This window comes from Medicago sativa, chromosome 8 (genome assembly GCF_051527215.1).
Source record: "Medicago sativa cultivar Bolivia chromosome 8, Bolivia_mono, whole genome shotgun sequence".
Taxonomy (NCBI): Eukaryota; Viridiplantae; Streptophyta; class Magnoliopsida; order Fabales; family Fabaceae; genus Medicago; species Medicago sativa.
In genome coordinates, this window is record NC_140756.1 from 85763331 (window position 1) to 85776011 (window position 12681).

At 33.8% G+C, this 12681-nt stretch overlaps 2 protein-coding genes across 3 annotated transcripts; one reads left to right on the forward strand and one right to left on the reverse strand.

Moving 5' to 3' along the window:
- Positions 1-1198: 1198 nt before the first annotated feature.
- Positions 1199-4170, forward strand: LOC146902616 (Fumarylacetoacetate (FAA) hydrolase family). 2 transcript variants are annotated; one of them, XR_015022330.1, is made up of 7 exons: positions 1199-1365; positions 1476-1641; positions 1715-1767; positions 1938-2000; positions 2639-2689; positions 2788-3541; positions 3727-4170. XR_015022330.1 is itself a non-coding variant. In XM_085734599.1 (7 exons), exons 1-7 carry the CDS (start codon positions 1255-1257, stop codon positions 3837-3839), a joined length of 675 nt encoding a protein of 224 aa, XP_085590725.1. In that variant the 5' UTR covers positions 1199-1254; the 3' UTR covers positions 3840-4170. The 2 variants fall into 2 exon arrangements, 1 of the variants encoding a protein (XP_085590725.1); XM_085734599.1 differs by having other exon boundaries at positions 2788-2905.
- An 858-nt stretch (positions 4171-5028) lies between these two features.
- On the reverse strand, positions 5029-7143 carry LOC146902617 (epoxide hydrolase 1-like). Its single transcript, XM_085734598.1, has 3 exons — positions 6657-7143; positions 5947-6188; positions 5029-5603 (listed from the first exon to the last, which is right to left on the reverse strand). The coding sequence occupies exons 1-3, from the start codon at positions 7131-7133 to the stop codon at positions 5357-5359; spliced, it is 966 nt and encodes a 321-aa protein (XP_085590724.1). The 5' UTR covers positions 7134-7143; the 3' UTR covers positions 5029-5356.
- Positions 7144-12681: the final 5538 nt, after the last annotated feature.

A 12681-nucleotide genomic window follows, 5' to 3' on the forward strand; every position in this document is an offset into this window, starting at 1 on the left:
CCAAAAATTGTTTATTCAGTTCAGAGATATACTCCTACATCTAGAATACTGAATCCGACCTATGAAGTTTTCACTATATTCTTTGAGTATTAAAAAGTACAAGATTTTCGCTCAAGGACTTGATCTTTGAAACTGGTCAAGTAAACTTTTCTCGAGTTTCTCTTTAATTTTCTCTCAAGTGTATGAAGAATGAATCACTCTCTCACAACAAAGATGAAACTACATACAGTAGATTCATTTACAACCAATTTCCAACTACATACAACAAAAACGGTTAGGAAGATGTAAATAACCTTCCCAGCACAAGTACAACGTTCCTCAGCTTGATGACACAAAACAAAAGAAAACAAAATGCTCAACCATTTAGCACCACAGCCCAACAATTCTCCACCTTGGCACTAAGGATGTTTGCTCAATAGGTCTATCAAATTGTTAAACGGATTGGGTCGTAACTCCTATCGTAACTTCCGATCGACTTTTTTTCTTCAGAAATATGAACAATTTTGAGGTGTATATTGAACAGCCATCGACGCTAAGAGTTTGGCAAACAAGGAACATTTTCACAAGTGCAGATTTCGAACAATCCAATCATCAACATCCATCACCTATAAACTCTGGCTACTAGTTAAGGTTTGAGATATAGAAATGTGCTTCTTTCTAGGTCTTAAATTCGAATCCCTCAAGTATTAACAATCTTCTGTTGGATCAGTCTATAGTTTTGCTTTGACTTCAACCGATTCTCGATAGAGAACAATGAAATTGGTCCCAAATTAGTCGATCCCCATATTTAAACAAAATATTCATGATCTTATATTTCACTGGTATGAATTTTCTTGACCTTTTTTAATGAGAATTTTGTGTTTTATAGTGTTTCTTTTTTCTTCTTTTCAGAATATGATTATGATAGCAACATCATGAGTTATCATTCCATATCAGCTAACATTGAAAATTTTGGATAATAATATTCTCAAAAGCATTATTTGCATATTGTCAAAAGAGTCGTATTAATATGTCATTTTCAAAGTTTCAAAAAATAAAATGACACAATTTTTTTTTGACAGAATAAATTTGACACAATTTAAAATACATAATTTTATATATTTGATATAAGACACATGTTAGTGTTTTCAACTCATTAATTTTTTTTTGAAGAAAACTCATTAATCTATTTTCCTCTCAAAAAAAAATATTTTATTTTAATTTAACGATTAACGACGTAGCGCGCGTGACTTGAGAGTTGAGTGAGACAGAGAAATGTCGACGGCGTCTTCTTGTCAGAAACTCTTTGATTTGGGCACGAAGATCATCGGCGTCGGTAGAAACTACGCTGCTCATGCTAAAGAACTAGGCAACGCCGTTCCCAAGGTCACAAACACACTCTTCTCCCAAATCAAATCAATTCAATTCAATTCATTCCTTTCTCAAATTTCCTAATCTGATCCGTGTACTGTAGTAATTGATTCACTAATTTTCAGGCACCAGTGTTGTTTCTCAAACCAACATCGTCTTACTTGAAAAATGGCGGAACAATCGAAATTCCACACAACGAGAGTTCTCTCCATCACGAAGTCGAACTCGCCGTCGTCATCGCCAAGAAAGCTCGTGATGTTTCTGAATCCTCTGCCATGGATTACGTTGCTGGTATAACTCGTTCCTTTCAAATTTCAAATTTGATTGATTTTATTATCTTTAATTTATTATCTTTGTATATCAGGTTATGCTTTGGCACTGGATATGACTGCTAGGGACCTTCAATCTGCTGCTAAGGTAAAAAATAAAACTGTATAACAATTACACTTGAACCACTGGGATGTACATAAGTATGAAATGATTTGTGTATTAATTATCTTTTGCTTTAGCAATGTGTTATATTTAAGGTGATTGATATTTTCGTGATCTAATACTTGATGTTGTTTCTTTTTCCCTTTTGTTGTTAGTCTGCAGGTCTTCCATGGAGTTTGGCAAAAGGCCAGGATACGTTCACACCAATTAGTCCTATTGTAAGAAAGTGTATGCTGTGATGCTTATTATATGCTATAACTCTATTTTCTAAATGAAATATTAGAGAAATGATTCCACTTTGTCTTGGATTGTTTCAAGTATGAAGAACTACAGATAATGATAATATATATTAAGACGTTGATCGCCTTTACAAGGACTTGGTCTACATACACTCGCATTACCCGTGTGCATGTCATATGGAATTAATATAATATATTACTTGCTCCTAAATTTGCGAGATATGTTTGACATGTATCAAGTATTAAAGAACCCTCTTAAAAGCTAGCTATCAAGGGGGAAGAACCAAGTCACGTGGATACTCTACCGAGCATTCCATACTACTTAGCAATATATGTCTACAAGTATCAAGTATCAAGTCACGTGGATACTCGGGTATTACCGCGTAATACCCGAGTTCCTATTAGTGTCTTTTTCAACAAAATAATAATAATTGTACTAGCTTCCCACAGCATATAGTATTGTAGTTCTGTAGTTCAATTAGACTCATTCTTCTTACCACAAGCAATGAGTCATGGTCCCCCATAGATGTTATTGATATGAGAACACAATTATTTTTTACGTCTACTTATTTGATGAGCTATGTTCTTCAAGTGTAATTGTTTTTAATTATATGCAGTTACCCAAGACTGCAGTACCAAACCCTGATGATCTAGAATTATGGCTAAAGGTTTGAGTTTTTTTGCACTTCTTCTTGGATACTTTGGTCTATTGTAATGCATTATCTACCTAAACTAATTGCATAGAGATGGGTTTGCTTTGTTGTAGGTAGATGAGGAAATTCGGCAGAAGGGCTCAACCAAGGACATGATATTCAAACTTCCATTTTTAATTAGCTTCATAAGCTCTTACATGACATTGTTTGAAGGAGATGTCATTCTAACTGGTATTATCTTTATACTTCATCTGCTTATTTATATTTGTGCTATATTTTAGATGATGAATGTTTGGGCCATCAAGTGTTGGTTCAGTTGATTGGATCGAGTACCCTCGATAATAAGGTCTTGGGGTTCTCGACCTATGTTGATAGACATATATTGCTAAGTTTATATGTAAGTATACGAGCCTTTGCAAAGGATCATGGCTTGTCGCGCTCTTGGAAAGGGGTAACCTCCCTTCTCCCCGAAACCGTTCTTGGAAAAAAATAAAGTTTGGAACTGTTTGTGTTTTTTATTTCAATTTGATAACAATGAAGAGTTAGCCACGTCTAATGGTAGTGATATTGGATTGCCTTATTTGCTTCGAGATCATGCTTGGGGATGGGGCCGAAAGTGAGTCAAGTTAGCTCCTGTGCCCACTTGGCAGCTCATATCATTATCAGTTCAATGAATTGAGAATTTCATCTTTATAAAATATAGGCTAACCTTGAGTTTTCAAATGTTTGAGTTACTGTTTAACAAAGTACTTAAAAAAGGATTTTACTATTAATTTACAGATTCTAGCTTAACAAATGGAGCCTAAAATATTCAATTAATATGAGGCTTGTTATTGATTCATTAAGCTGAAATACCTTGTGACTTAGGTAAGTTGAACTAAGCAAATAAGTTTGATACTTACAAGTTAGCCGAGCTTGATCTTAGGCTTAGGTTGACTTACTACGAGCATTACTTGTGGAACTGTTTTGCACTTAATCAGTTTCCTTCATAGGTTAAATATAATGCATGCATTACATGATGTCCAGTTAACATTGATTATGATGATGTGCAGGCACTCCCCCGGGTGTTGGCCCTGTGAAAGAAGGTCAAAAGATAACTGCTGGTATTACAGGCCTCGTGGACGTGGAATTTAATGTTAGAAAAAGGAAAATATCCGGAACTTAATGATATTGGTATCGCTTGCCAAGGTGAAACAAAATAGAGGAGTACATCATAAAAACTCCATTATTTGGAGCCCGAGTATGTACTCTACTTGTCATCATGTTTTATATTCCTAGAACTAGAATCAGTACTCTGGACCTCAGTGGAAGTGTTATTTTAAGCATCATCATGAAAATGGTGATAACTATTTGTTACCATAGAAAAGAATGATTATGATGCGCTCAATAAGACACCACTTGATTTATGATGATGAATGATAGATACATAGTTGTAATAATAGTACAATGTAACTTGCCATTTTTACCAAGAAAAATCCGATTATACTGTTTGCAAATCTAGCATTACAGAAAAAAGAAACAAGCTATGGAAGACATCAATACATTTGGCTCATCTACGCCTTAAATAGACAAAAATGTCCTTTTAATTACATTTCTAATTTTCAACCATTGCTATTTTTTTTTTTTTTTTAAATTCTCTTGCTATTTCTCTCATGACATCCCCTGGTGTCTTCCTTCCACTTCCTCTTCCTTTGAATTTCCTCTTCATATGTCTCTAACGATAAAAATAAAGAATGATTCAATATGAAACTCGGTAAATACAAAACAGTGCTACATTTAAAACGAGTAACTAAACTAACCCGAATGAGACGAGAGTTTGAAAGAGCACTCAGTGATTATAAACGCCAAAATAAAAATTAGCAAAAAATGGTAAGATGTCACTTGTATATACAATGGTGTGTTAATGGAAGGCACCCTCCTTCAATCTTTTACATCATCAAACTTGGTAAACTTCAACGTATGTTTGTGAGAGACGAAAAAATTTATACGAACAAGGAAGTTTTTGGTATTACATTACGATAAAATTTTAAATAAAGTTGGGTGTATCTAAACATTTTTTCGGTGTCGTTAGAAAAAAATCGTACTTTTGCTTTGTGATGACGAACCAGCTGGAATAAAAAGTCCGACCAGCATAATGAAAACCTTTGTTCATACGTGTTGAGTGATGTTGCTGTCTCACTTACGCTGGAAACAAGTAAAATATTTGTATTGCATGTTTGGAAATGAGTGTTAAACGTAGGTTTTTCCTCTCATTGTTAACCGTGATTTTAATGAAATTCAACATGTCTGGTTGTTTGAATTAAAGGATTGTATAACAATGATGTATCATAAAAGTATGCCAACTTAAAATCATGTTTGAGAAACCTTATGAAACTATTCAGATCATTCTTAATAATACAGGACCATGAAGAGTTTTGAAGCATGTGCCATGTACATTGACAGTACATTAATACATTATTCATATCACCCTTAATAAACCTTGAGCATTAGAATTTGATAATAAAGACACACATAACATTTACATTGACATTATTCTTGTCACTCTTATCGAAACCTGAGCAGGAAGAGTTCATAAACATGCACACACATTCCATTTTGATAATAAACACTCAGCAAGAATGCAGAACAAAGATGCCATCTGAGCAGGAACAGATTAAGAGACAGATGCAAACCCCGAGCAAATTAGAATTTTTTGAAGAAATCGTAGATGTATTTGTTGATCTTATCAGCCCTTTCTTGATGGATGAAGTGCCCTGCCCCTTCGATTACTACCACATCCTCCAGAAGTGGCACATCTCTCTTCATCCCACCTTTGTGAATGTAATCTCTTGCGCCAGGTGCATTATAGGTAAGGTCAAGATCACCCACTATAAACTTCACTGGAACTTTGACTTGAGCACCAGTCCATGGAGCATTGAGCTCCCAGTTTCTACAAATGCAAGAGAAGCAATATGGTAAATAAACTTAACTTTAGCTTAGAAAACCTATGAAACATTGATAGAGACACAAATATTGTGCAGCACAACAAAAATCAAATTTATCTCATTGGTCGATGCTATAATGTTCTATAATATACCATATTTCTTACTAACTCATTAATCTCTAGACTTTTTTAATAGTTTCTCTAATATTGTTTCTAAGTATTTCTCTGCTTCTAGTGATTAGACTACCCTCCATAGATTTTACTGTAAAAAAATGTGTTGATTGATTTAGTGATAATACAAATAAGCATTGAAATATGTACAATAGCCTAGAGTTGAAGATAAACTTACAGATCTATATTTCTGTAGTAATTCAATGCCCCTGTGAATCCAGTCTTGTTAAATTTAGAGGCATAGTAATTACATTCTTGTTGCAATAGCCATGGGGGCAACACTATAGGAGAATCATTTGGATGTCCAAAACCTTTACCCTTAGGTAGATAAAGTGGACCAGGGTTGCGGTAAGTCAGAAATTCCTTCAGGACTCTTTCAGTTCCAATCTCAGCAAACTCTGCTTCTATATCACCAGGCTCCTGTAATATTGCAATTGACAGAAATAACCACTTAGAACAATATATCTTTGAGTACCAAAATAACTACACCAATCCACAAAAACTCAGCATGGATTGCAACTTTATCCACTCCACATTTCGAAAATTCCGATCATGATTTTCAAAGTAAACTTCTAAACAGAAGAACCATGTTTGATCAGTAAGTGCCGGTTTGCTCAATTAAAAAATTATATATATTTTTTCAGATGTCTACTTTCGGAATAAATTTGACAGTGAGAAAAGTAACTCAGATCATTTTACTTATTAATTCACTGTAAATATCAAATTTTAAAAGTTCATCTGTTTTTCTTTTAAGTAGATCAGCTCCAAAAAATTCAAAACTATTTAGTATTTGATCAAGTAAATACTAAGGGAGCTTATAAGATTTTGTATGTACAAACCTTAAATCTAAGGGAGCTTATCTATAGGGACTGAGGGAATAAAGGATACCTGAAATCTGGAGATATAGTAGTCATTACCATAAACTGCTCTAAGGGTATCAAGAGGCTTTCTTTTGGGGTTTCTAGGAGTAAAAGCAACACTCAAGTTAACAAGAGCCTTGATTCTTTCAGGGCGATAGAGGGAAAGATACCAAGCAGTAAGGGCACCCCAATCATGGCCCACAACAAACACCTTCTCTTGATCACCAGCAATGGCGTCAAGAAGTCCGATGATATCACCAACGATATGGAGGCTCGTGTAGGATGTCGGTGAGGCTGGTATATCAGTGTCTCCGTATCCGCGGAGATCCGGGGCCACACAACGGTAACCATGGCAAGCTAGATATGTGATCTGGTGGCGCCATGAATACCATAGGTCAGGGAAGCCATGGATGAAGAGGATGAGGGGACCTTGACCCTTTTCAGCTATGTGTATATTGATGCCATTGACGGTTACAATTCGGTGTTCTATGCCCTCCAATTCCATTTCTGTGTGTGAATCTATTGAGTCGTGGAAAATATTTATGAGAGTGTGCGTCGCTTTGTTGCTTAATACTCCCTCCGTTTCAAAATACATGTCCAATTTTTGCAATGTGCACTATTCACTTGACTTGCTTTGACCATATTTTTTTACTAATGTATAAATACAAATATTAGCATGTAAGATGTTGTTTGATTTGTCTCGACAAATATTTTTAAAACATTAAATCTTTATAATTTTTTTACTTTAGATAATTAAAGATATTAACGGTCAAAATTGTGCATTGGCATATGTGAAGTTGTTGACTTGGACATGTATTTTGAAACGGATGGAGTAATAGGGTGCGCAACTTAGAAAAGAATGTACCCATATCATGGGAATATGACCTACTGTAAGAGGCCACGGTTACCCAAATAGAATTGATATTTAGTCCTGTATATATATTTTTTTTTACAGGAAATGTTAACTAGTGCCCCTGGGCACAAGTTAAGAAAAACTAACATAGAAACTTTGCATAGTGATGAAAAGTAGAATGTTCAACTTTATAAAAGTCAAAAAGTCATTGTTTTTATGAAAAATTTCTATTTTTACTTCCTTAACTAGTGCCTCGGGACACCGGTTAACATGACCCTTTTTTTATTATGTAAATCGGATATTCTCTACCGGCAACTGCATAACCTAATGCCTTGAGTCATATAAGTTCGATTCCACTTTTCAAAAACATGAAATTGATCATAAGTGTATCGATTGAGTATAATTTATTTACCAACATTAAATTTACTTTAGACAAAACTTGGATCTATTTTTTTTTATGGACCAAATTAAGTGTCAGTTGAGTCTGTGGCTTTTACATGTGAGTTTTTTTTGTTAGGATAAAAGAATCCATTTTGTACATTCAACTGTTTTTTTTTTTTGTAGAGATTAATGACGGTTAAACGGTAATTGTATCTATAGCATGGTGTCATTGAAGAATTTTTTTAGTATGTCGACGAGGAATTAATGTTTTGAAAATCGAAATATTTGACTTTTTTTAAAAGAATAACTTCTTATTTTAGATAGCTTAAAGAGTGTCTCAGAAGCACTCGTTAACAAGACTCTATCTTTTTTCCTTTTTCTTTTCAGTTGCATTTCTACCACTTTTTAGTCAGAGAATCGTCCCATTATGTGAACCTCTAATAACCAATTGTTGTTATATATGTCACTCAACTCAAATGTTATGAAAAATCAAAGAGTATTCTTAGTTGCTCTTAAATTTTAGAAAACTATTGAAGTTGCTCTAATCTTTTCGGTTCCTTGAGTGTACAATGTCTTTTCCTTGTGTTGCATGTTACTCCAACTAACACGCCTCCATATCTTTTTGCTTGGCTACGTGGTTTTTAACCACCAATGATCTTATTCTTCTTGCATGAGAAGATATGGCGGAATAAAGGGAGTTTAAACTCCTTTGCTTTTTGCTTTTTGCTTTAATTGTTTGGATATAAAATTATTGATAGTTGATTAGTGTAGTATCATTTAAGAAATTTATGTGAAATGTTGGGTTGAAGAGGTTGAGTGTTTTTTAGGTACTATTATTATTAAAAGATTATAAATAAGTGATATGTACGTATAACGTATTTAAGTACCAAAAAATTAATATCCCGATTGTGGATGCTCTAATTTTTTTTGTCAAAGCATCATCATTAATATGCCTAGCGTGTTGCTTTTGCATTTGTGGCATTTGGACATTCTTATGTCTGGCTTGCTTTGTCGGTCATATTCACCCAATCACCATTGTCAAGTGAGTTGTGAAAATAGCCCTACCACCTAATTTTTGTCATTGACTTAATTTAAGTCAGGTTTTAAACTTACGGGATTTTAGGGCACTTGGATTCAAAAAGTAATAGTAATACTGTGTAAAAAAAATTGTTTTTTAATATTTCAATTTTAAATTCATTTGAGTTGGTTTGATAGTGTGTTCATCTTCAAAGTCTCAAATTCGATTATCTCATGTACCAATTTGAGTACACTAATTTAGGCTTCTTTAAAAAAATCAATTTTGAAATAAAGTTTTTACTTTGAACTTCTTAACAAATGCTTTAGGACACTTATATTACTAATATTTTCTAATAAGCATTAAATAAGATATAAAAAGTATAAATATAATAACTTAATAATGAAATTTTTTAAGTTTGTGGATTATTGCGGGTTGGACTCTTAGGAAAATCCTGTTTGGTGGGAGAAGTAGTCATAACAAGTCCAAATGTTGAAGAAGTTACTTCTAATTGTATGGTAGTAATGAAGTTGGCTACAATTATTTATTGTGTGTAGACTTTTTAATCTTGGGTTTGTGGGAAGATGTCACGGTGATAGATTTTCTCTAAAATCTCAAGCCTTGTTGCTTTGTTTTTTAGCTTTTAACTTGGTGCTTTTAAAATTGTTGGATATGATTATTTGTGTTTGGCTAATCAAGGTGACAATTGATATTAGCATAACAAGATTTAACAATCATTTAGTTATAATCAAACATTTTTAAGGGAATTGAACAACCATAACATTATAATTCATAATTTGAGGGATCAATCTTTGTTGAAAGACAAAGGTAGATGGTAGATCTATAAGATAAAACAAACATTTCATAACATTAATTTGCATAGCAACATAGGAGCTTGGGATAGAAAATTCTATTTTGTGATGGAAATCCAACTCAATCTAAAAATTCAATTTTTTAGTTAATTAACTTAGTAAAGGAGATTGGTTAATGGTTATTAACACTAGTATATGAGGGATCAATACCTTTTGGGAAATGATGAAATGCACTATAGAATTTGTCGTCAAATTTGTACGAATAACTTTATAGTTGTTATTTAGTTTTTTTCTCTTAAATTTGCTTTGACCTAAAATGATAAATGTCAACCCTCCTAGATTTTTCTTATGATAAATCACAGAAAACACCTTTTCATGCGGTGGTGTATATCCTAACAACTTCTGCATGTATATTATAACTAAGACGGTGTATTATCTATGTATATCTCTGGTAACAATATTTTTTTAATATATACTACTTACAAAAACACTGAAATATATATATATATATATATATATGCATATAATAAGCTAGAAGGAAGTCACTAATAAAGTAAATAACCTTCAAATGAACATGTCGTGCCGTTTCGTGTGTTGAATCCGTCGTGCTATATAGCAGCACTCATATCTTTTATTACACAATAAAACTGTGCAATTATAGGCTTATCAGCAACCAATGAGAATTGATCAATTAGAGTTTTTCTATGGTAAGAATTGCTCCCTTATGCTTAAGAATGACTATGTTCATCAGGAACCAGAAGGAAGTATGCGTAGTCACCTTGTCTTAATATTAAGAATGTATATTCTTAATCAAGAATGACAAATGTTCATCATTTAATATTATGATAATTCCTCTTGATTAAAGCATGACAAATGATAATTCTTGTCAGACAGTCAATTAATATTATGATAATTCCTCTTGATTAAAGCATGTATATTCTTGTCTTAATATTAATATTAATGAAAGAGGTGACTATTACAAATACTTGTTCAAAGGATGAACAAGGATTGTAACCAAAAAAAAAGGATGAACAAGGATAGGTAAAATTCTACAAAGAGTTTATCATCTGCCCGCCTATTTTACAAATATGCAATAAAACTATCTTCCTCTTTTGTTACTATATTACATTATTTTCGATATATTTAAATGTTTATTATAAATGTAATTAAAAGAGGTTATCATGTAAATTCATAATCTAAAAATCACGTTAAATTATTATGAAAAAAATCACGTTAAATCTAAAAATATAATTTAATCCTATTGACTTATTAGCTCATTAATTAATCTATTTAAGTATGAATCATATTACTTATTTAAAGATATTAATACGAAATAAGCTTTTAAGTATGCACATGCAATAACAAACTTTTAAGTTTTAAGATAACCAAACTCAAACAAAAAAAAAAAAACTTACGACATAAACATACCAGACTAAGGCTTTAAATTTTGAGTGTTACTTTTCCCACCCTACTGCCTTCTCGCGCGCCCTGCAAAAATTCCAAAAATACCCCTGGTCCGGATTATGCTTTCCGGACCAGATTGTTAGTAACTTCCGGAATATAAAATCCGGACCATTTGTTGTGCACTTTTTGTGTCTTTCTTTGATGTCAATGGTCTCTGTTGACCGTTATATGAACCCCACACAAGCTGAAATGCTATTGCAGGGTTCATAGGAACGGTCAACAATGACCATGCCACCACCGAGACCCCTAAAAAACTAAAAACATTTGAAGAAAATTGCAGAAAAGAGGTGAAGAGAGTTCCGGAAAATATAATCCGAACAAAGACGATATGAATATTTTGTGTCTTTCTTTGATGTCAAAGGTCTCTGTTGACCGTTATATGAACCCTACACAAGCTGAAATGTTATTGCAGGGTTCATAGGAACGGTCAACAATGACCATGACACCACCGACACTCCTACAATACTTAAAAAATTTGAAGAAAATGGAAGGAAAGAGGTGAAGTGAAGAATGAATGTATTTGTTGAAGATGGAAGCCTATTTATAGCCTTAAACAAGTCCTAGGTCATTAATACAGTCAATGAAAACGTGTTAGTAGTTGTAACCGTCCAACCACTAATTGATGGCACTCTTTCAAAAGAAGCCAAGCTCTCTTTCAAAAGAATCCAATGTTGAAGCATTCTGGATTATACATTCCGGAATGTCCTTAGCCCTACAAAGAAGTGCAAACGTTCCTCTCGTTCACCATAAGAGCACCATAATCGCACTAATCCGGAAAATATATTCCAGAACTAAAAGGTGCATTCCGGATTGTATATTCTGGAACGCTTCAGTGCCATGGCCGGTGGTCTGCACCACACGCATTTGTCGGTGGTCAAGTCAAAAAACGTGTTTTACCACGTTTTTTGACTGCATTAATGGTTTCCCAACCATTTTTCACCCACCCCTCCCTATAAATACCCTTCCAAACCCCACCTTTTCTCACACCATCGCTCTCCTCCTCTTCTTCCTTCTACAACCATGGTTTTCCATCGTCGGCCTTTCATAGATAAGGGCCTCGTTGAAAACTTTCAGGGGTTGAACGGTCAATGAGGATGGAACCGCGCTGCAATGAAGGGCGGTTCATCTGAGGGTCATGTGAGTCAGTGTGGTTATTAGCTTCGCCTGTCGGGGCGTAAGTCTGAGCACCCCCCACCTCCCTCAGGGGCATTTGTTTCTTCTTCCCGCCCTCCTCTTCCTTCCTCCTCCGGTTTTCCTCCAATAGCCAAGCTACTGCTATGTCCTATCACATAGCAGTGGTTAAGCTCTTAGGAGATTAGAATTAGGCTCTTAGGAGATTAGAAATAGATTTAGGATGTTATGTAATAAGCTTAAAAAGCTTGAAAATTATTGTAATGTATTGTTCATATATTAATAAAATGAGTTGTTTTTATGTTTGTGTCTTTTTATTTATGTTTTTTATTTTATTCGCATTTTATTTTACGAATTGTAGAGCTTAAAATTGCAAAAGTTCTGCTAAAATACTAAT